Consider the following 21,867-nt stretch of genomic DNA (forward strand, 5'->3'; position numbering starts at 1 on the left):
TGTTGCCATTGCCAATTCTTGTTTTTTGTACTCCCTTGGAAATCAGGCGTTTTATTTTATGAGTTGATGTTTCTGCATGAAGTAGCACAAATTACCACTCGCTTCCCAAAGCTGCTGGCTCTTCTCCCGAAAGATTTGCGTGACTGTGATTATTCTAAATTAAAGTAGTTAAATATTATTTGTCTGTCCCCATTGAGGAACACAGCTGCCCATCATGTAACTTTTCCTGTCATCTTTGATCGCCTATGCTGATTGGGAAGCTCCGACCTGGCCCAGTTCGGTCACACTAGAAGGCAGCAGGGTCTAGGGGCAGTGTACCATTCTGCCTCCCCTCTCTATGACCCCAGCTCTCTCTAACACAGAGGTTTTCGAACTGTGGGACATGCCCCCCCCCAGTGCTGCCGCATTCCCGGGGGTGGGGGAGATGCAGACCCCCAGCCTGAAATTTTAAAAAAATGAAGGAGCGCTGCTGGGCTGACTGACCTGTTAAAGGGAAACACTGTTTCCCTTTGACAGTTCAGTTCCCCAGCCGCACATGCTCACTGAGCCATGCAAGGCTGGGAGCACTTTGCTTCGCCAGCCTTGGATAGCTCATTGTAAGTGCTGGCTGGGGAACTGCATGTCTGTATGTACGAAGGGGGGCTCCTGCAACTCCTCGCACATACAGACAGAGCAGGTAGGAGCAGGGCATTTCAGCCTCCACACTCCGGCCCCAGCAGGGCTCTTGCTTCCTTATTTCTGCTCATGATGCAGTAGCGGGAGTGCTGGGGAGGAAAGTTCAGGGCCGGGACAGAAGGTAAGTTTATGTTCAATTATCTTTTATTTATTTATGTGTATGGATGTGTGTATGCTTGTTTTGTGTGTGAGTGTATGATGATGGATGCTTGTGTGAATGATAGAGTGTTTACGGTGTGAATGTGTGTGTGTGTGTGTGTGTGTGTGTGTTTGTGTTGGTCTGTGGAGCTGATTTTGGCGAGTTGGGTGGGGTGGGAGGGTTGTACAATAAAGGCATTTCAAAAAATGCCTTTGTTGCACAATCCCCCTACCCACCTGCCATATTAAGCTCTCCTTCTGGGGCGCTGTGGAGCCAAGGGGACAGGGATGGTATTTTTCTACTGGACATCTTTCATTGATGTCCAGTAAAAAATACTTTGCTTGCCCCCCGGGCCCCACAGTGCCCTGCATACACACATAATCGCATTGATTGTGTGAGGCCCTGGGGATAGAGATGGCATCTTTTTATTGGACATCTATGATAGATGTCCAGTAAAAAGTACCATGCCTGCACCCTGGGCCCCGCAGTGCCAATTGCAAAGAACCTTCTTGATTGGCTCGGGCTCCCTCACTATGCTTGCTTGCAATGGCATATCTGGAAGAAATATTTATGCCCCTCCACTTCAAAAATTCACCAGTCACCACTGGCCCTGGGACTATGCTGGGAGCGGCACGGGCCCAGGGACTGTGGTGGGAGCAAGATGGGGGAGCCATGACATAGTGGTGGGAGCAAGGCGGGGAGAGCCCAGGGACATTGGTGGGAGGAGGGTGGGGAGAGCCCAGGGTCTGTGGTTGAGTGGGATGAGTCAGCCCAGAAACTGTAATGGGAGCAGGTAGGGGAGCCCAGGCACTATACTGGGAGTAGGGTGCGGTGACAGCACGCAATAGTTCATAGCCATTTGGACTTACTGTCCATTTGGCATTTTTAGGGTGGGGGGGGGGCCAGTTTGCCCACATTTTGCTCTGGGGAGGCCCAGGCCAAAAAAGTTTGAAGACCACTGCTCTAACATGTGGTGGTGGAATACCATCTCGTATGTCTGTTTTCCATGACTATGGTCAGGTGATCTGGCTCCCAGCACCATGGCCAGAAGAAAAGGACCATGGAACAGAGAAGGAAAAATATTTGTCAGGGGTAAAGTCGATGAGTCTTGAGAACTCTGTCCTGCAGGAGGGGCAGAAGGACTGTGGGGAATCCGTCAGAAGAGGCCAAGAGGCGTAGAGTCGGTCGGAGGATCTTTAACACAGAGCCCCTCAGCAGCGGCCAGGGTGAGATGGAATCCGTGCCAAACCAGCAACCGGGATAAAGCTGAGAGAAGGTGCAAGAGAAGGTGTAACACCAACCACCACGGCTAAGAGGAGCAAGCCCTGACACCGACCCAGACTGGAGAGCAGAACAGGAGACGAGGAGAGTAAGGACGTTGCCCAACAGTGAGTGACGGTTCAGCCCTCGGAGAGGTGCGCAGGCAGGAAACAGATTAGAAAGAGGCAAAAAGAGCCTACGACTGGGGCAAACAGCAATGTGAGCGCATTGAGAAAGTGACACTGACCCGGGACAGGGCCTGCCTGAATGTGGCGTATACGTCCCAACAGTGCTTTAAGAAAGGGACATTAAAGAGAATACATGTGAGCTGGAACTTGTAGTGTATTAAACAACTGACATTGAAGAAAACCACTGCACGTTGGAACTTGCATTGTAAGTTCCTAAAGTGGATTAAGGCGGAAGAGAAACGCTGTACAGTGCACACTGGAAATCGAGTGCAAGTTCCCAGAGCATAGTGAGAAAGTGGAAGACAAGGTAAGCAATGCATGCTGGACCTCGTAGTTCAACTTCCTAGACCTTACTGAGAAAGTGAAAGCTAAGGAAACCTTGAACACTGCACACATACACATAAGTACTCCAAATGGGAACGGGCACTCGTAATGTAGCCTCTGGCTGGAAGATTTACAGAGCTAGAAGTTTCATTACGGGCTGCAGCGAGGAAGGACAGCTGTATCTGAAATTACACCGGTCAGATGAATAGTGGGATCTGGGAGGTTCATTACTCACTAATGTTGTCAAGGTAGCGCAGTCTCCCACAGCACACCTGTCATTTCCATTAATTAGATGTTCCAGGAAGTGATGGCATCTTCCGGTACGGACGGAAGTCAGGCAAGGTGTGATGGCTTCCCCACCAATGCTCTGGCCAAATTCTACTGCCAATTGAGTTTAAATGTTACGCTCTTTCTATAACAGCATATATACTGTGCCAAAACTAAGGTACAGCAATAAAATAGAGCTCGACATGAAATACCAAGTGTCAGAGAAAGGGCGTCAGGAGCCATATGCAGGAATGCACACATTGATAACGCATGCTACAAATCAGCAGAGGACCGTAGATTCCAAAGTTGGAGTGAGCGATACCACATACAAGGAACCAGTGGTCGAAGTGTAAGAAAAGAAGTAGTGGAACTATGTTCTGTTGTTGGGTAGCGGCCACTGAAAAGGAGGACGCGCACACCGGAGTAGTGAACACCTCTTTATTTCTCTCCCTGCATTACAATGACTGGCGCTTCGCGCGCCTTACCCATAATTCCCTTTCCCCAGCCTTCCGCCGTAACATGGCTCCGCCCCCACAACGGTGGGGGCAGAACTCCTTAACCCCTGAGTGCACGGCAACATCACCCCCGAACAATATATTCAAACATAGAAATCAACATTCTTGAACAAGTCTCATAGGTTTCCTTACGACTCTCCGTGGCCTCTCCTCTTGGTCACCTGCCTCTTGCGGTTCCGTGGTTCTCACTTCCCCGCTTGTCTCTCCTGGGTCTCCTCCCGGAGGGATCCACAGGTCATCCCGCGGTTCTCGTGGTTCTGGAGAGGTCGACCGCTGAAACGGCTCTGTTCCCTCTCGTCTGGTGTAGTGTCTGAATTGTTGACAGTTCCTGGTGACAGATCTGCTTTGATCCTCGGCCGTCACCATCGTGCCTTTCACGGCGGTTACTCTCATTGGGCTTGGAGCAAACCGCGGATCTGTCTTTCTGGGCGTTGGTTGCTGGACGAGTACTTCGTCCCCAATGTGGAAATCTTGTATCACTGCGTGGCGGCGAGCGTCTGTCTCTCGTCTTGCTCACTCCTTGGCTTCCGCGTCCCTTCGGAGCACGTCCATGTCAGGCAGCTCCTCTTCAGATGGATTGCACGGTATGCGGGTTCGCACTTTGTATCGAAACATCAGCTCGGCAGGTGTCTTGTTGGTGGCTTCGTGAGGAGTGTTTCTGTAGTCCCGTAGGAGTCGGCACAGTGCCTGGTGTGGATCGACTGCTTCTACTCTGGCTCTTTGTCTTGTTTTCTTGATCGACGCCATCCCATTCGCTTGTGGGTGACGAGGAGTTATCTTCATGTGTGCGAACCCTAGGTGTTCTGCTAGTGTTCCAAACTCGTATCCACTGAACGGGGGCCCGTTGTCGGACTTGACTATTTTGGGGATCCCCAATCGCTGAACACTTCCTCTATTGCCGCTGCTACTTTAGGGAATGCGGTGGTGGTGACTGTTTTGACGATCGGGAAACGTGAGTGTTCGTCTATTAGGAGCAGGAGGTAGTCACCCTCCTCTGTGGGCCCATAGAAGTCCATGGCTACACGCTCCCACGGCCGTTCAGGTATCTTTGTGTGTTGGAGCGGGGGTGGATGTTCCGCAGCAGGAGCCGTGCACTGGCAGGCATGGCAGTTCTTCACCCATTCTTCTACCGCTGCGTCTAGAAACGGGAACCAGATATGGCACCTGAGCTGTCTTTTGGTGTTCTCCGCTCCTCTGTGTCCCTCATGGGCTGTGCTGACTACCTCGTTCCTGAGCGTGGCAGGGATGACGATTCTGCAGCCTCTGAGGAGGATGTCATTGTCCTTGACGGCCAGTTCGCTATGTACCCTGGCTAGCCTTTCAATTTCCTGTTTGCACACCCCTGGTTGTGCCAGCATTGCCCTGTGGTGATCTCTCCATTTGTTGGTCAGTGTGAGGCTGATGGCGAGAGCCATGGTGGGGTCGGCCGCTGATGCGGCGGCAACTCTCTCCAGGGATAGCGCCGGTGGTAGCGAGTTGGATGCAATGTATTGTACATAGGCGATGTCTCCTTCGCGGGTTAGTGGAGCCCCGACCGGGTGTCGTGACAGGTAGTCCGCGGGGTTAAGGTCACCCGCCGGGTCGATGCACGATGTTGTAGTCGTATTCTTGTAAACGGATTCCCCACCGCTCGATTCTAGGGGGCATCTTGGTGTGCGGGTTGCCAAAAAGCGATAGCAAGGCCTGGTGGTCCGTAACCAAAGTAAACTTTTTCCCAATGATGAAGTCATGGAAGTGTCCGCACGCCCAGTCGGCGGCTAGACTCTCTTTCTCCGCCTGGGAGTAAGCCAGTTCTGGGGTGGACAGGGCTCTGCTTGCATAGGCGACCAAGTGTCTCGGGTGGACGTCCGCCCCGCTGGTTTGGGCTAGGATGGCACCAAGGCCCACTGGGCTAGCGTCCACCACTATTTCAGTGTGCCAAGAAGGATTGAAATACGCCAGGCGATGTGCTTCCATCAGGGCACGCTTGATGTTGGAAAATGCCTGGTTGCACGCAGGGGTCCATTCGAAGACCGTTTCCTTCTGAAGGAGCTTCCGCAGAGGGTCGGTAAGGGACGCATAGTGTGGTATGTACCTCGCACAGTAGCCAGCCATGCCGAGAAACGAGCGAACGTCTGCAGCCTGACGCGGTTCATCCAAGTTGGTAATGGTGTCAACCTTGTCGGGATCCGGCATCATTCCTTCGCTGGAAAAGATGTGTCTGAAAAATGTCAGCTTTGTCTTGCTGAAACGGCACTTGGCGATGTTGAGAGTGAGGCCCGCTTCCTGGAGTGCTGCACACGCGGCAAGTAGAGCTTTGTCATGAGACTCCTTAGATGATCCAAAGACGAGGATGTCGTCACTGTAGTTCAGTGTGCCCTTGATGGGTCTGATCACCTGCCGGATGGCCTCCTGGAAGATTTCCGCGGCTGATGAGATTCCAAAGTTCAACCGCCGGTACCTGTAGAGACAGTTGTGGGTCGCAAGCGTCGTGATGGGCCTGGATTCCTGATGCAGCTCTAGTTGATGGTATCCTTGGTTGAGGTCGAGTTTGGAGAACATCCGAGCGTTATTCAGTTGCACGATCATGTCCTCAATGCATGGGCCCGGATGCCTCTCACGCTGAATGGCAGTATTTGCACCCTCATGTCCACGCACAAACGGATCTTTCCTCCCTCCTTGGGTACGACCACGAGCGGGGAGACCCATGGTGTTGGGCCTGTGGCTGGTTCAATGATGCCATCCGCCAGCAGTTGTTGGAGTGCGTCTGATACAGCCGATTGCAGGTGGAAGCCTACTCTCCGGGGATGTTGCGGTACTGGCCTCACTGATGTGTCGATGTGGAGCCGGATGGGAGGGGCCTTGAGTTTGCCCAGCCCAGTGCAGAGGTTGGGGAATTCTCTCGTGATGTCAGACTGTGTGACCAGGTTCTGCGGCTGGTAGCATGCGATGGAGCCAACTGTGTTTCTCGGGATTACGCTCTCGGAGGTCGCTGTGATGGAGTCTCCCGGCCTCACATGTATTTCAGTCAAGCCTAGACGGGATGCCGTGTGATAGCTGAGTAGGCATCGGCTTCTGGCAAGCGACCGGATAATGTGTATTGCTGTATCGACTTTCCGGCCATTTAGGAGAAGGCGTTGTGTGAAACATCCTACTGTCGGTAGGGGGGTGGTAGCTCCCCACTGAAATATCCTTGAGCGAGAGTGTTCGAGTGCCGGTGGGTCTGGTAGTGCGGCATAGTCCTGCTCGCCCATAATGTTGACGGTAGCGCCAGAGTCAATCATGAACTGGAATTGTCTGTTTCCCATTTTGATGCAGATTTTTGGGGCTTCTCTGGCCTCTTCAGTGTCAAGTATGAGGTTGACAAACTCGTCATGGTCATATAGGTCATATGGCATGTCATATGCGGCTCCCTGCTCCTCCTGGTAGAGAGTCTCAGGCCCGTATTCCTCTGGTGGATGATTATATTCATCCGTGAAGTATCTGGTTCGATCAGCCTGCTCCGGCTGTAGTGGATACCCCGGTGTTTGTTATTCGTCGATGGCCCTGACATATCGCCTTTGTCCGTGACCTTGTTGGTAGTACCTGGGTTGAAAGTATCGTGGAGGTGGCGGACGGAAAGCTAGCCTGGCAGGCGTTTGGGGCCTCGCAGGGGGAAATGGTATGCCTTCCCGGCATACCGAGTGAAAATGTCCTTCTCTCCCGCAGTTCGTGCACCGTTGTGATAAAGCCGGACATGAGCCTGCATGCGGAAACGACATCCCACAACGATAACACTGTCTCTGTTGGCGGGGAGTTTGGATGGTTTGAGTTCTGTATGACTGTGGCCCTCTGTCACCTAGGCAAGATGGTTGAATGGTTGCGACCAGTTCCGCTGTGTCCTGCTTGGGGTTACTCAGGTTTCCCGTTGATGTGGCTTGGGCATTAACCCTTTCATGTATGCGAGCGAGCTCGCTCACTTCCTGAATGGTGAGGGGTTTCTTCAGGAGCTGTTTTTTGAGAGCAGGGGATAGGCAGCCTTCAATGACCCTTAATCTTATGGCTTCCTCCAACGAGAATGCGTCAAATTGGCAATTTGCGCCTTTCACTCTTAGGCGGGTTATGAATTCGTCAACTGTCTCTTGTGGCATTTGGGTGCACTTGTTGAAAAGATAGCGTTCATAGTCACGATTAACTTCTATGATGAGGAGTCTATCTAGAGCATTGATCAAGTCCTTGAAAGTATTCTGTTCAGCTGCAGGGATGGTCTTGACCACAGTCTTTATCTCACCCCCTACCAGGTTGAGGAAAATGTCCCTAATATTGGGGGAATTACCATCACCAGACCCCCTGACGTAGTGCTGGAAATCTTCCATCCAGTCAGTCCATCTGGGCACCTTCGTGGCTTGTAGAGTCATGGTGAAGGGTGGTGAAGTCGCAGCTGAATTGGCTGTACGATATGGGCTGGTGTAGGTGACCCAGGGTGGGACCCTGAGGCAGATGCCGGCGTGCTCATGATGCCAGGAGATGTGTTCGGCACTTGTGTGTGGTTAGGTTATGCTGATGGAGCGTGGCCTGCCTGGTGTGAAGAGGGATGGCACACGTCCCTGCTTCAAAACTGCCAAAATGTCCTTATTGGGGTTTTTTTTTTCTTTTCCAAGGGCGTGGGCAGGCTTTGCCAGCACGCGACGTAGGGGGGGGGGGCCCGCAGTAGATGGCTAGGGCTCCCCTGGGCAGTTCCTGGAGCGTTCATCGTCGTGTGAACAACCAGGCGGATCCAGCGTCGTAATTCTAGATATGGCGCAAGATGGAAGGCAAAGGGGACAACTGCAGCGTTCCCGGAAAGCGGCCTGTAGTTGCTGCCCGTGTAGGAGGTGAAACGGCAGAGGGAGGCACAGGAACGTCTTCAAATGCGCTTGCAGCGCGGAGGCAGCAGAAGATTACGGAGGAAAACGGCGGACTGCCGAAAATGCTTCGAACGCGCTTGCAGGGCGGGAAGTGGCAGAAAGCCACAGAAGGACGGCGGACTGCCGAAAGGAGGACTCTGTGGGCGCACGGGGATGACCTCGTCGCCAGTGTTGTTGGGTAGCGGCCACGGAAAAGGAGGACGCGCACACCGGAGTAGTGAACACCTCTTTATTTCTCTCCCTGCATTACAATGACTGGCGCTTCGCGCGCCTTACCCATAATTCCCTTTCCCCAGCCTTCCGCCGTAACATGGCTCCGCCCCCACAACGGTGGGGGCAGCACTCCTTAACCCCTGAGTGCTCGGCAACATGTTCCCTGCCAGCTTGCCCTGCTCCTCACAAACCCCATTCCCCTGCCCCATCCCACACACAATACAAACCCCCAAACACATGCGCCTGCTGTTTAAGGGAATGTTCAGTGCATTGCACTGAAAGTGCAAGTTTCAACTTCTTCCTACACTGTTATTTTAAAACAAAACCATTCCGGAACGGTTTCTTTTTAAAATAAAAGTATAGGAGCTGTAAAACTTAATTTAAAAAAGTAGAGGAGCACCACTCCCAAACGCTCCCGCTCACTTCGACCACTGCAAGGAACCAGTTTAACAGGTGCAAGAAGGACGCAGGAGATTCCAGGTTTAACTACCCGGTTTATTGCGATGGGTACAAGGCTTGGGGTCAACTAAATGTAAAGTAGCCTAACTTGCGGTGGCTTCTCCGTAGGTTTTGAAGTTCCTGGGTTCAAACAACAAGTCTCCTGGTGCAATGCAAAGTATCTAAATCTGGTGTCCCCTCTGGGAAGTATGTGTCACTTCCCAGTCACCGATGGTCTTTGGCTTTGAGTATGATTGCACTTCTTTCTTGAGGTCTAGTTTCTTCGTATTCGGTCTTCTGCTTGTTGTCTTTGCTTCTCAGATTCTTGGGAGATTCTCCCACCTGGGTCACAGAACTGAGGTATGAGGCCTTGGCATCAGCAAGAGGGCGCGCTGAGTGCCGCCAGACCCCAGATACTACCCACTGGTTGGGCCACTTGGACTTGTCAGCAGTCTTGGTATGATATGGTACCTCTTCTCCATGTCTTGGGGGCTGATCCTCTTCACCAACACCCCACTTTCCTCTACCCATGTGACAAACGACGACAACCTCATACCTAAGGATGCCTTCCATACTTCTCCTCTCTTTCCCTCTCCACTGCCTTCCACTCTCACCCCATCATCATTCTGCCACAGGCTTGTGCCTACATGCCCCACCACTTCCCTTCTTTCAGGCATGTCTCGGGAGGATAGCTTAGGGGCAACATGCTCGCCTCGAAAGCAAGACCAAACGGAGCAACACAGGTTCGATCCCCGGGTCCGCACTTAGAAACCTCTGGGTATTAAGCGCGTTATAAATCACCTTTCATATCATATCATGTATTGTGCCTGTTCCTTCTCCCAATCTGTTTCCGCCCCACCATTGTGATATCTCTCCATTTCTTCTCTTTTGAAGTTTCTCCCAACCTCATCCAGTGCTTTCTGTCCCATCCACACTTTGTGCCTTTCCTAAACCTCCTGGCCAATTTGCTCCACCCTACTCTCACTCTCCTCATTGGCTGTCCCTTTCTCATTACTCTGCCACTCCTCCTTCTTTCTCTCCTCCTGACCCCTTAAGTTCCTCATGTTCTTGATCACCTCTCCTCCATAGCTATCACCACTTCTTTGCTGTCCTCTTCCTCCTCTCTGGCCTCCCCATTCCAGATTGCTTCTCACTTGTCCAGCTCCCACACCCTGCATACAGCACCTCCAATGTCGCCAAACACCCACACTCTCCTGGGCCACAAACAGTCTTTTCTTAATGGCTTTCTCATGTATAGGGTGTTGTGATCTGAAACGGGATCATCAATGGCTGAGAGCCCCAAGCCTTCATAGAGGCTGGCCGACATCTTGGAATCTCACTTTGTGCAGGAAAGCGTGGGATAGTGGATCTGAATAACTGGTACGACGTCCTTTCATCGCCTGCTTTTTCATCACCAGGCTTTTAAACGTGCACATTACATCGAATGTTCTCATCGAATTTTTGAGGGGGTGGTGGGCAATAATAATAAGTGTGGGTGGAGGATTTCCACCCCCCCAAAATAAAAAAAATAAAAAACATGAGCACATTCGATGGAATGTGCACGTTTAAAAGCCTGGGGATGAAAAAGCAGGCGATGAAATGACATGGAACCGATTAACTGATTATGGACTGGGACTAGTAAGTGGGAAAATTCCCAAGCACGCCGACTACCGCAGGTAATAGTAAACACGTTCTAATTGCTTTTGGACTTCTCTGATCCCCATTCCTCCCAAACTGATCAGTTAGTGAACACAGGTACTTCGTCTCTGCTCTGCGCTCTTGATAATATCAAACTAGGAATTCCAAATGTCCTACCTTGCTGAGGGATTCATGGAATTCACTTATTCAAATGGATGGAAGCTTATTTGAAACTGGACCTTCATATCACTAGTGGCCCTAAACGGGAGCAGGCCATGGGAATTCTCCTTGTGACAAGGAAGGCCCATTCAACAGGACCGGGGTGCGGTGGGATAAGCCAAGGGCTCCTCCAGACACCAGCCCCAGGCCCAAAGTGGCAGCTCCCACTCCCCATGGCTACCCCACTCTTCACCCCAATGGGCACCCAAGGGACTTCCTCACAATAGTCAGATGGCCAATCAGAATAGGGGGAAGAACGATAATCGTGCCTGGGTTCTCAGGGTGGGGAGGAGAAACATCTGAGGGAATGGAGAGGAACCGGGCAGCGCCATCCCTAGAGACATGAAAACTGAGGCAATAGAGAAACCAATTCAAAGGATTATTGAGTAATCAGGATAATCCCTCGCCCTTTAAAAGAGTTTAGGTAAGGGTAGGAAATGGCAGAACCAGGACGACTTCCAGTTCCAGGCACAGGAAGAAGCTACAGAGCCACAGAAGGAGAGAACTCTATGGGGCTCATTACAAGTGTGCCGGTCCAGAAGAAATGCTGCAATTACCAATTGCGGCAATCCCATCCCATGGAGTTTTATCGGACTCCATGGGAATGGGATCCTACCGGCACTCGCCCGACCGTAATATTAGGTGGCGGAGACAGTAAGGGCAGTTTCCTGGTATCCCGCCGGAATTACTGGCGGCTTTCCGGGAAACTCTTACTGAGGCCATATGTTTCCTGAGAGCTGCCACTCAGCTGTTGCAGAATGCTAAAGCCAAAGGCGGGCGGATTAGCATAAACCTGCTGGTGCTTTATCTGAGACCCTGGCAAAGGCCAGCGAGAAAGGAAATCTAGTTGCCACAAGCCCACTGAGGGCTATATCTCAGCCAGAGACCAGAATGAAAATGTCTGGAATTTAAACGGATGGTGATAAATGAAGAGCCGGTCCGATAGCACAGCGAGTAGAGCGCTCGCTTTGACATCTGTGCAGAGTCCGCTGACACAGGTTCGAATCCCAGCAGCGATAAACTAAGCCTTTCATCCTTCCGAGGTCGATAAAGGAGCACCACACACTGTAATAATAAGCAGCGCTCAGATGCCCGAGGGTTCGTAGCGCTATATAAATGCTAAATTATGATTATTAAAAGGGGATGCCCTATAGCAGTTTCGATTATTTAGGCATGCGATTTAATTGGAACGATATGTGCGGAATCCGAATATCTGCACTGCTGACCATCTTATTTAGCTTTATAGGGCGAATTCCCTGTCAATTGGTCTATATAGAGCTGCAATATGGGGCCAAAGGGAATGCCATCAGTAGTTACCTTCGAGTATTGGAAAAGGAACTTATATATATGCACAGGGAGGTAGGTATGCGTTTTGTGGACTATCTGGTGGCCATGCAGCCAGTGTTGTTATAGTTCTCCATTTGGAATAATGAAGACACCGATTTAATCAAATCCTTGATTAGTGCCTGTTTTAATTACATTAATAGCAGTCTAATGTCTACAGGTAAAAGGGACTGGTAGATTAAATTGAGGAAGCCTTGGCAAAAGATGTAACCATGGAAATGTTGGCGTAGAATGGGGGTGCGCTGATGTGAAATGAGACTTGTGGTATCCCCCTCCTGAGCCCCAAGCTGCCATTGCAGATGAACTGTCATGGGCAACCAATGAAAGGCAGATTTCAGGTCGGTGTAGATGAATGGTCTCACCTGTCATGACATAATCAAGCAGATGGGAAATAGCTGCATGTGTGGGGCAGCATTGCACTTTAGTGCACTTTAGTGCACTTAATGACTTTTTGCACTTTAAAACCTTATTGGTAACATTTTATTTTATTTTTACATTTATAGCAGCGCACAAAGCCCGGAGGCATCTAGGCGCTATTCACAGTTACAAGTACAGTAGCTCAGTCCACAATGAGTAGGACAAGGCATGATGTTACAGAATAGGGTATGGTTGTATGGCACAGCACGAAAAAGCCTCACCCCATGGTGCAGGGGGCTACGGTGGAGATACAAGTAGGCATATCAAGTCAATATACAGTAGATGCTACATAGGCCCAGCAATAAAACGAGGGACGCGGAGCAAGGTTATGTCACCTCTTTATTCTATAATATTAAACTGCGCCCCCTGCGGAAACCCCACCCCCAACACGTGACATGCCCTGTGACCAAACCGAACAACATGGAAACAGGACAGGCGGGTGTCCCGCAGTAATCATAAACATAGGACATTACAGATGCAAGTGCGGGAAAAGAAATGCCGTAAGGCATTTGATTACTATCAGTGGTTACAGGTTCAGTGGTTACATGTTACATGGTTGAAGGACATAGGTAAGATAGGTCATTCAGTGTCTGACAAGAACACAGATATGATAGATGAAATAGCATAGATATTAATGCCTCCGAGAAGAGTGTGTTCTTCCCGGCCTACTAGGTCCAGCATGGAAGCGTGGCGGCGGGACAGCGGGCACAAACGAAAGAGGTCATAAGTAGCAGAAGCCGGGAGGGTCCCTGAAATGGGTGTTCCTCTTTCTGAGCAATTCAAGCAAAAGGGCAGAGGACAAGTAAACTGTAATGCATCAGGTGTCTCCCGTCTGGCCGGGATGCTGATCTTCCTCTGTATAGCAGTTCCAAATTCACCTCCAGGGTAATGGCGGACAGCAGTGGAGTAACTTTGCTGAAAATGTTGGGGGGGACATTACATCTGAAGAAAAGGTGCCCTGCCAAATGAATGGGGACAACATGGTGTGCCATGAAAGTTGGGGGACAAACATCCCTGTCCCCCGCTAAAATTACGCCCAAGGCAGACAGCATGGCTGCTCTACTGGGCCTCTCGGCTCCATTGGCTGTTCCAGCCTGCGGTGGCTCACTCTCCACTGCCAGGGTCTCGCTGCTCTAGTTCTTGCCTTTGTGTCCACTCTCTCCACTGAGGTCTCTGTGTCATTTATATTGTATCTGGGCCGGAAGGATAGCTCAGGGGCAACGCGCTTGCCTTGGAAGCAAGACGACGCGCAGCAACACGGGTTCGATTCTCGGGTCCACGCTTAGAAACCTCTGGGTATGAAGCGCGTTATAAATAACCAGTTACAATGACCTGCCCCCACAGAATAAAGAATGCCATTGGATCTCCTTTGCATGGTATTGTTTCAGGTGGACGTTCTGCTCAGCTGTGGGGTAAGCGCATACCACTGTGCCTTTCAATGGAAAACAGACCATTTTGAGGTCAGGAAGATGTCCTGCCTTCTGTGTGCTGCTCCGCATTTGCCCTCCGCAGGGGTTCGGTGACTGCTGCTGAAGCTCTGGTGGAACTTCTCTACGTGATGCCTCAGCAAAAGGGCTCGAGTGGCGAAGTGCTGCGCCCTGGTCCAGGTGCTCACACAGCTGCATAATTTTAATATGAAGCCTTGACACCATGCTAATGACAACGGCCAAGTGCTCGTATTTCCTAGGCATCATCACAATTACTGTTCTGGTCTTCTGCACAAGGGTTAAATGGTGTTATCACTGGCCTTATAAACAATTGGGGAACTGGATCAGATTTGGGGAGAGGTGAAAAAACACATACTCTTGTAAACATAATGGCCCTCATCACAAGTTTGATGGCATCTCGGCAGTAAATCCAGTGAGATACCATTAAACGGAATTACTGTTACCACCACTTGGTCCGGCGGTATTACTGCCAGATTACAAGTGGTGGTTTGGCAGTGTTAGTCCCCATTGGTTTTTGGCAGTAATATCGCCGGAATGAGTGCATTTTGGTGGTAAGGTGGCATTTTGCTAGAGGTTTTTCCTCCACCTCTCTGCCAAACTCGTATTTGGGTGGTGTGGTAATGCACTAGTAACAGTTTTACTGACGCATTGTTACCACACTGCCCAACTTATAATGAGGCCCAATGTCTCTGATCCATTGATGGGGTAGTCAATGCGAGGAGTACTGGTCCACAGGGCCTGGTAACGCCCTGGTCCACGGAATGCGCATCAGATCTTGCGGCGGGGTCAGGACTTCTTTGCATAGCCCTGATTAAATATGATTTTAAAAAGCTATTGCGAAATAAACAGAATCCTAATTTAACAATTGTACTTAAAGGAATGCGTCCCTTCCAGCCACGGATCGTTCCATACTTCTTTAATGGGACTTTGAATGTCCTGATCTGAAGAGCAGAGAACCCAATTTATTAGAAATTACAGGGTTGTTAAATATAGACTAGTCCAATAAGCAAGTGTTGACGGATTGCAGGATTATTTTCCATGAGCCTGTATATTAAGGAGGTGGAAATCCCTGTGGTTTGCAAGATCTACCGTGAGCAAATAGCATCTCCTTGCCTAAGAACGCAAATTCATATTTTACTTTGATTGGCTGCTCATATAATGGAGAAGAGTACAGTTCAAGGAACATCTGATATGATGGACTACAAGATTGCCCCAACTAGGCCAATCTGAGGAAACTGTTGCTTAAACCGCAGTTTATTAAATCAAGGATATGCTACGGGGATGTCATTTATTTTTTGTACACTAATAGTGTTCTGGAAAAGAAAGTTGTAATGTGAGATATCTTGAAGGGGTGGTTGAAAAGCAAAACAATTTTATGAAAAAAAAAGTCTTTGGTTCAGATATATTTTTTAATTGCTTTTTGGGCCTCTTAATTTATTCTTAGAATATGGGATTACTTGTTTGTTGTGACATACTTGTGGTCAACTGTTGAATGTGTATTTATCTGTTGTTAATGGAGAAATCTGAAATAAAATCCTACAGCTACTACCACACCGTCATCCTGTGGGCGTGTCCCAACCAAGCTTCAGCGACTGTGAGATATTGCAGATTTTGGGGCGGCAGCGACTACTCACCAGAGGCTGTTTGTTCTTCACGAGGCAGACGATCCGCATGGCCTCCTCATTCTCAGGGATGTTGTCTGGCAGCGGTGGCAGGATTGGTTCAAACTCTTTCTGGGCCACAGAGTCATGGGCGCTGAGCAAGGCCTGGAAGCAAGAAGGAGAACCGTGATCAATCCCCGCCGTGGACATATGGATTCAGCCGATGCCTCCAATTACTTATTTACACGCGCTCCGAGCAGAAAGGCTGCACAGAGGCTGCAAGAAATGAGCTTGTACGGGATTTTGGAGATGGTGGCCACAGGAACCATGGGGATGAGCAGAAGAGATGGCAACATGTCCTTGGGCCTCATTACGACCCTGGCGGAATGGGTTTAACAGCGCCGGCGCCGTTAAACCCATTCCACCGTATTACGAGGTTCCCTCGCGGGACCCGCTCTGGACGTCTGGTCAGACCAGACTTTCTTTGCGGGTCCCGCGAGGGGACCAGCATGCTAACAACGGGCCCGTCATTAACGGTCCCGTTGTTAGCAACACCCTCACATCCTCATTCCCATTGAGCCCTATGGCGCAGAAATGGGAATGGGGATTCATTTTTACCAGGTCCATGGAATGGGCAATTACCGGGTCCACCAAGGTCGGCATGACCCGGTAATTGCCCATTCCACGGACCCGGTAAAATTTCATTACCGTCGGCAGCCGTGCCCTTAATAAGGGCACGGCTACCTCCAATGTCCTAATGAGGCCCCTTGTCTGTTAATCTACTCTTATCAAAAAACCATACTCATCTGGCATCATACTGTAGATCATCATCAGTCAAAGGTACCCCACTTTTGTCCTCCTTGTAAGAAACTGACATGTTGCCGCAAAAAGCCACAGTCCTTGTGTTGTCCTTAATATGAAACATGGATTTATCATCACAAAGAGACCACCGTATCCCAAATTATATGTTTCTCTCGAACCTCCATGGTGAATGTAAATGTTGGATACAACTTGTCGAGCCAAAATGCAGTGATACCTCCTATACATGGACAACACCCACTCCAGATCGCCTAGAATATGCTGCGTTTAATAGTCCTGTGTGAAAAGGTTCACCTAACTATGGGCAGTATTGAATTCCATTGTAGTTACCCTTTCTACTGGTCCATTATTCCCAGCAAGGGAATGGAAATTCTATATTACAGCATTAGTTATTGAACATATTCACTGCTTGGGGTCAACTGCTAAGGTCATGAAGCTTGTCAGATACAATGGGCCTCATTGCCAGTTGGGTGGTGTGGTTTAAATGTGGCAGTATTACTGTATACCGCCACATTAGCACACCGCCCAACTCTGAGTTAGGCAGAAAGTTGAAGGATGCACCTCCAGCTATGAGCTAGAGGGAAATCCATTAACTATCTGCCCAATTTTGGCAGAATTACTGCTGCGGTAATTCCATGGTTTCCAAAGAAATGGGGACTAACACCGCCACCTGTAATCCAGCGATAATACCTCCGGACCAAGTGGCGGGAAACAGTCATTCAGTTTGGTGGTATCAAAAGTGATCTGGAAACGATCTCTAAGTGGATTTACTACGGAAATACCACCAAACTTATAATGAGGCCCACTATATTTTACAAATTCAGATTTACAAATAAAATGAACATCTTCTAAGAAGGTTTGACATAACCTTCAGTTAACATGCAGATCACCAACATTGTTGAAAATGGAATAGCCAGTTAATTTACAGTCAGATTGATGATCCAGTTATGAGAGTGGGTTGATCGGGAAGAAGATTATAAAATGGAACCTGTCTCCCGCATAGAGATTTGATACTAAATGTCGGTGGCTGTTATGGACTGTGGAGGGAGTTGACTGCATTGTAAGAAGCCATTGAGTGTGAGGGAGAATCCTTTGGTTTGCGCGGCAGGAGCTCCTGCCACGTCCCGCTCCCAACAATGCTGGTGCAAATGAGAGGAAAGTGGGAAGAACTCCCCCAGATTGTCAGTGAAGGGGCGCACAGTAGGGGGGGCACTCTGAGCTAACATTTTCTTAAAGCTTTTGAAGGCTTCAAAAACCGAAAATAGCAGAAGCATAGTTCACATTGAACTGATCGACTCGTGCTTGCTGAGTCCATTAGGAGCGAGCGTGGTATTATGGACTTTACTTGGTTTTGAAGTACTTCCTAGTTGTGCACGGCGACAGTGGAAGAGCTCTTGGCTACCTCTGTCATGCAGCAAGGATTTCATCTTTCGTCTCAGCTGCCCGTTTTATCCTGACAGTGTCCAGGTGGGCACTGCAATTGCTGCTCCCCGATGCCCTGGAGTGGCCGCAGATATGAGGACTTCAAGAAGTTTGCTTAAATTTGCCATCCTAAGATCTAAACCAGCCCACTATTTTTTACAACCTAAGAGTGCATCCACCAGACACGGCGGTGGTTCTTCGTAGCTCGATGAGCAATTTGAGGGTTCTCTTTGGCTGGTGGGTTCCTTCCAGCAAGACCTTGAATATAGCACTGGAATCTAGGTATCCCGCAGGTACTTCATCAAAGTTAGTTGCTCAGAGCACGTCACAGTGTGTATTTAGGCAAGTTAATAACTGGTAACTTTGACAGTGCAGTGGAGGGTCCCGACAGTGCAGTTAGCCCGAACCACGTCAAGGAAAGATCTCCTAGGTATTTTTTCTGACCCATCAGGAGCTGTACGTTTGAACCTTGACTGTTTATGGCCAATTCCACCTCAAGAACATCATCAAATCCTGAAAGCTGCGAGGGGAAAAAAGAACACAGATTCTCCAGGGGAGATCCCTGGCCATTTACCCACACTACCCTAAGGAGATTGTGGAGAAAAGGAAGGCGTTTAAGGATGCAAAGGCCTTGGCAACTGAGAAAAACATGAAAACTATCTTGATGAAACCTGCTGTTTAGAAAATGTACTTGGATGGAGGTGTGAAAACAACACAGGACCCTGCAGAGGCTGAACTTTGGCTGAAAGCTGCTGGGAAATCGAGGATTGACCTGGAATCATTTTAAATTTAAATGTTATAAGTTTTAAAAATTGGTTCTATTTAGGCATAATTGGACATGGTAATACGATATGGTAACAAGTAATCATTTATTACAATTTTACAGTGGTTTTACAGTTTGTAATGTGGTTTTCGGATTATATATATTAATTTGTGTTTGTTTACCGTTATTAAAGGCTCCAATGGCATTTCACCCCGGGCTCGTGTCATATAAGCAATTTGAGCGTATAGACGTTGGTCGCATATGGTGCCTTCCTCTAATAGGAAGTGCGGGTCTAAGGGCTGGCAAAGGGAGTGTAGAGTTGGAGGTGATGTGCATTGAGGAGTGCAGTTCCCTGCTGGGGGACGGTAGGCCCATTATGGCTCTCGGGTTTGTCGAGGGTGGTCTGTTCGTTCACTTTTGGTCAGGTGCATCGGTGTCGGGTGAGGGGCGGCGGTGCGTGGTCTGTTCCCTGAGCATCTATCATTGGTCCCGGGGTGGTTGTCTTGGGGCAGGCCGGATTCGGTCAGCGGCTGAGGTCCGTGGCTCTAATTGAGCTGTGATGTGTTATTGCATGCTGTTGCGGCGTATGTGTGGCTCTGGATGGCGGTTGCAGTTTGGGTTTGCTTCGGGATGTTTGCTTCAGGGTTGGTGGTGGATGCATGGGGGCGAATAGCGTGTTGTAGCATTCGGGTTGGTCCTAGGTGTGCTACGCTGGGAGTGGGCAGGTAGGTCATTGGCGTTGTCCTTGATGGATGTGGGAGCCATCAGACAATCATTGTAATATGGCATGTGCAGTTCTGGGGACTACATAATGTGGCTTATGGTTGTTCTGGGGCCTCTGGTTACAATTGAGCAAACCTGTAGGCATTGTGCTGTAGTATCTGGTTATTCGGGAAAAATGTGAAGTGGGATGGGTCATTTGGGGTGATAATGATTGTAAAACATTGCGACTCACAGTTAACCATCCCTGCGGTTTAGATCATCCAATTAGCATTTCCTTCATGCCTGAATCAGTTGCTCCATGTAGTGCACCTAGAGGATCTGAGGTTAAAGGGACCAGCAGTTTTCACTTATGGGATTAAATTTAGCTTCTGGGAGCTCTGTATTTGGTATTTCATAGATGATTATCCTGAGCAGATCAAGTCCAGTATAAAGCAGATTCCGTGAAGACACGAGGGCGGTTTTGGTGGGGACATCGGGATCAACATGTTGTTCCTGAACTTAAAAGTGGTCTGTGTTTCAATTGGATGTATGAGGACACTGTAGGATCCGCAGGCACCCTAGCTGCCGGGAAGAGTGCGGCGATGGCACTGTTATTAGGATCAATGATGCCTTCACTCCGGGTTTGAGTTATGTGTGCATGCATACGGGTTGCTTAAGACCATTTAAAAGAACATTGTTGAGTGGATATAGAGCCGTTTAGCCGTCTCTAGTTTATAGTTTGTCCGCAACCGTTTGAGACTGACAGTAATGGGTAAAGAGTGTAGTGCTACTGTTATGTCACTTGAGGAATTTGGGATAGATGTGCTATATTTCTAAGACTGGAGAATGAATGGGGAGGGAGGGGAATGGAGCTCTCATTGCATATGGTGCAGCAGGGAGGCACTTTTGGGTTGAGTTTGACAAAGCCAAATTGTTGTATGTGTTTTTGTGTTTGTTTGTTAGTTGTTCGTTTGTCTTTGTATGTCAGCAGTGTGTGTACATTCCCACAGGTTTGGGTTCAGACGAATTGTCAAGGATGAACAGATCCAAGGAATGTATAAAGGTGGTCTCTTGGAATGTAATTGGAGCGAACTGTACAAAAAAAGGAAGAGGATTTTGGAACATTTGTATGGGATGGGGGCTGATATAACCAACTATGAAGATTAAGAACCCTTGTGTTCGTCACAGTAGGGTCTGGTCCTACATGTGAGCCCATTTATTAATGGCCGCCCGCATTCCATCCACAAAGAATGAGTACATTTTGGCAGAATAGCGAAAAGGGACTAAGTCAATTCCTCCCGTAATAAAGGGATTTGTTTTTTCAGTACCCGCTAGAATCAAGCAAGACCCGGACGCAGCGGTTTGCAGTGAAAGACAAACTGTGAAAGTAAGTCTTTTGTTCGCTTTGGACGGTGCCCTCAGAGGCACCTTCACATATGTTATGTTATGTTATTTGGCATTTATATAGCACTCTATATATCATTTGTATGACCTCAAAGTGCTGGTAGGTTGAACGCCCTTGGGGACCGTAGTCCAGGTCAGTTGAGAGAGTAGGGTGCCATAGGGTGCTTGGGTGAACCAGTTATGTGTGCAGCTGATGTAATCGCCTGATGGTAGCTGCATCCTAGCATTAGGTGTGGAGGTACTGAAATTGGTTGAATGTGTGCAGTCTGGCGGGTAGACACTAAGACTGGGTTCTGGCTGCGTTAGGCCTGTAGGATGCTTATTTGTGCAGCTAGGCCGGTTTGTCATGGGATATAGCTGCGTTTTATTAGAGTGATGTGGTGTTCATGGGGTACTGTTCCTATATAGCAGCTAAGCTGGATTGATCGAGGGGTGTAGCTGCACTCTAATTGCGTGATGGTGTAGAGTAGAGAGTAAGGATAGTGATATGGGAGATGAGTGTTTGCATGGAGTTATGATCTAAGGAGATCGATATTCCGCATTTCAGGCATGCGGTTGCTCATTTGCGAATTAATAAGCGTATTCAGTGATGACATTGTTCGGGATCTCATTGAGCATTAGTCATCGTGTTGCTAGTGTTCAATCGCTTCAGATGGTCGTGGTTGGTATTATGGAAAGAGACATGTTTTTAGAGCTTTGCAGAATGTCATATAGTCTTGGGTGTGACGAATATGAGGGGGAAGCGAGTTCCACAGTGTTGGGGCCAAGGTTGAGAAGGCGGATCCTCCGATCCTGACAAGAGTTCGAGTTTGGAATCACTAGAAGGAGGGCAGTGTTTGATCTTAGGGTGCGAGTGAATGTGGAGAGCGGATGAGTGTGGAGAGCGGATGAATGTGGAGAGCGGATGAGTGTGGAGACTGGATGAGTGTGGAGAGCGGATGAGTGTGGAGAGCGGATGAGTGTGGAGAGCGGATGAGTGTGGAGAGCGGATGAGTGTGGAGAGCGGATAAGTGTGGAGAGCGGATGAGAGTGGAGAGCGGATGAGAGTGGAGAGCGGATGAGCGTAGGGAACGGATGAGTGTAGGGAGCGGGTAAGTGTGGAGAGCGGATGACTGTGGGGAGCGGATGAGTGTATGGAGAGGATGAGTGCGGAGAGTGGATGAATGTGTAGAGCGAATGACTGTGGGGAACGGATGGCTGTGGGGA

The 21,867-nt window shown here is 49.3% G+C and overlaps 1 protein-coding gene across 20 annotated transcripts in view; it reads right to left on the reverse strand.

The window, feature by feature from the left end:
• MPP4 (MAGUK p55 scaffold protein 4) overlaps positions 1-21,867 on the reverse strand; it is a 233,797-nt gene that overhangs the window by 132,753 nt on the left and 79,177 nt on the right. For all 20 annotated transcript variants that reach the window (XM_069615485.1, XM_069615497.1, XM_069615487.1 and 17 more), the window contains one exon: positions 15,585-15,716. In XM_069615485.1, coding sequence (XP_069471586.1) covers positions 15,585-15,716 — 132 coding nt within the window. The remainder of the gene's footprint in view (positions 1-15,584; positions 15,717-21,867) is intronic.

Source organism: Ambystoma mexicanum, chromosome 9 (assembly GCF_040938575.1).
Source record: "Ambystoma mexicanum isolate Mex_15411 chromosome 9, UKY_AmexF1_1, whole genome shotgun sequence".
In the NCBI taxonomy this organism is placed as follows: Eukaryota; Metazoa; Chordata; class Amphibia; order Caudata; family Ambystomatidae; genus Ambystoma; species Ambystoma mexicanum.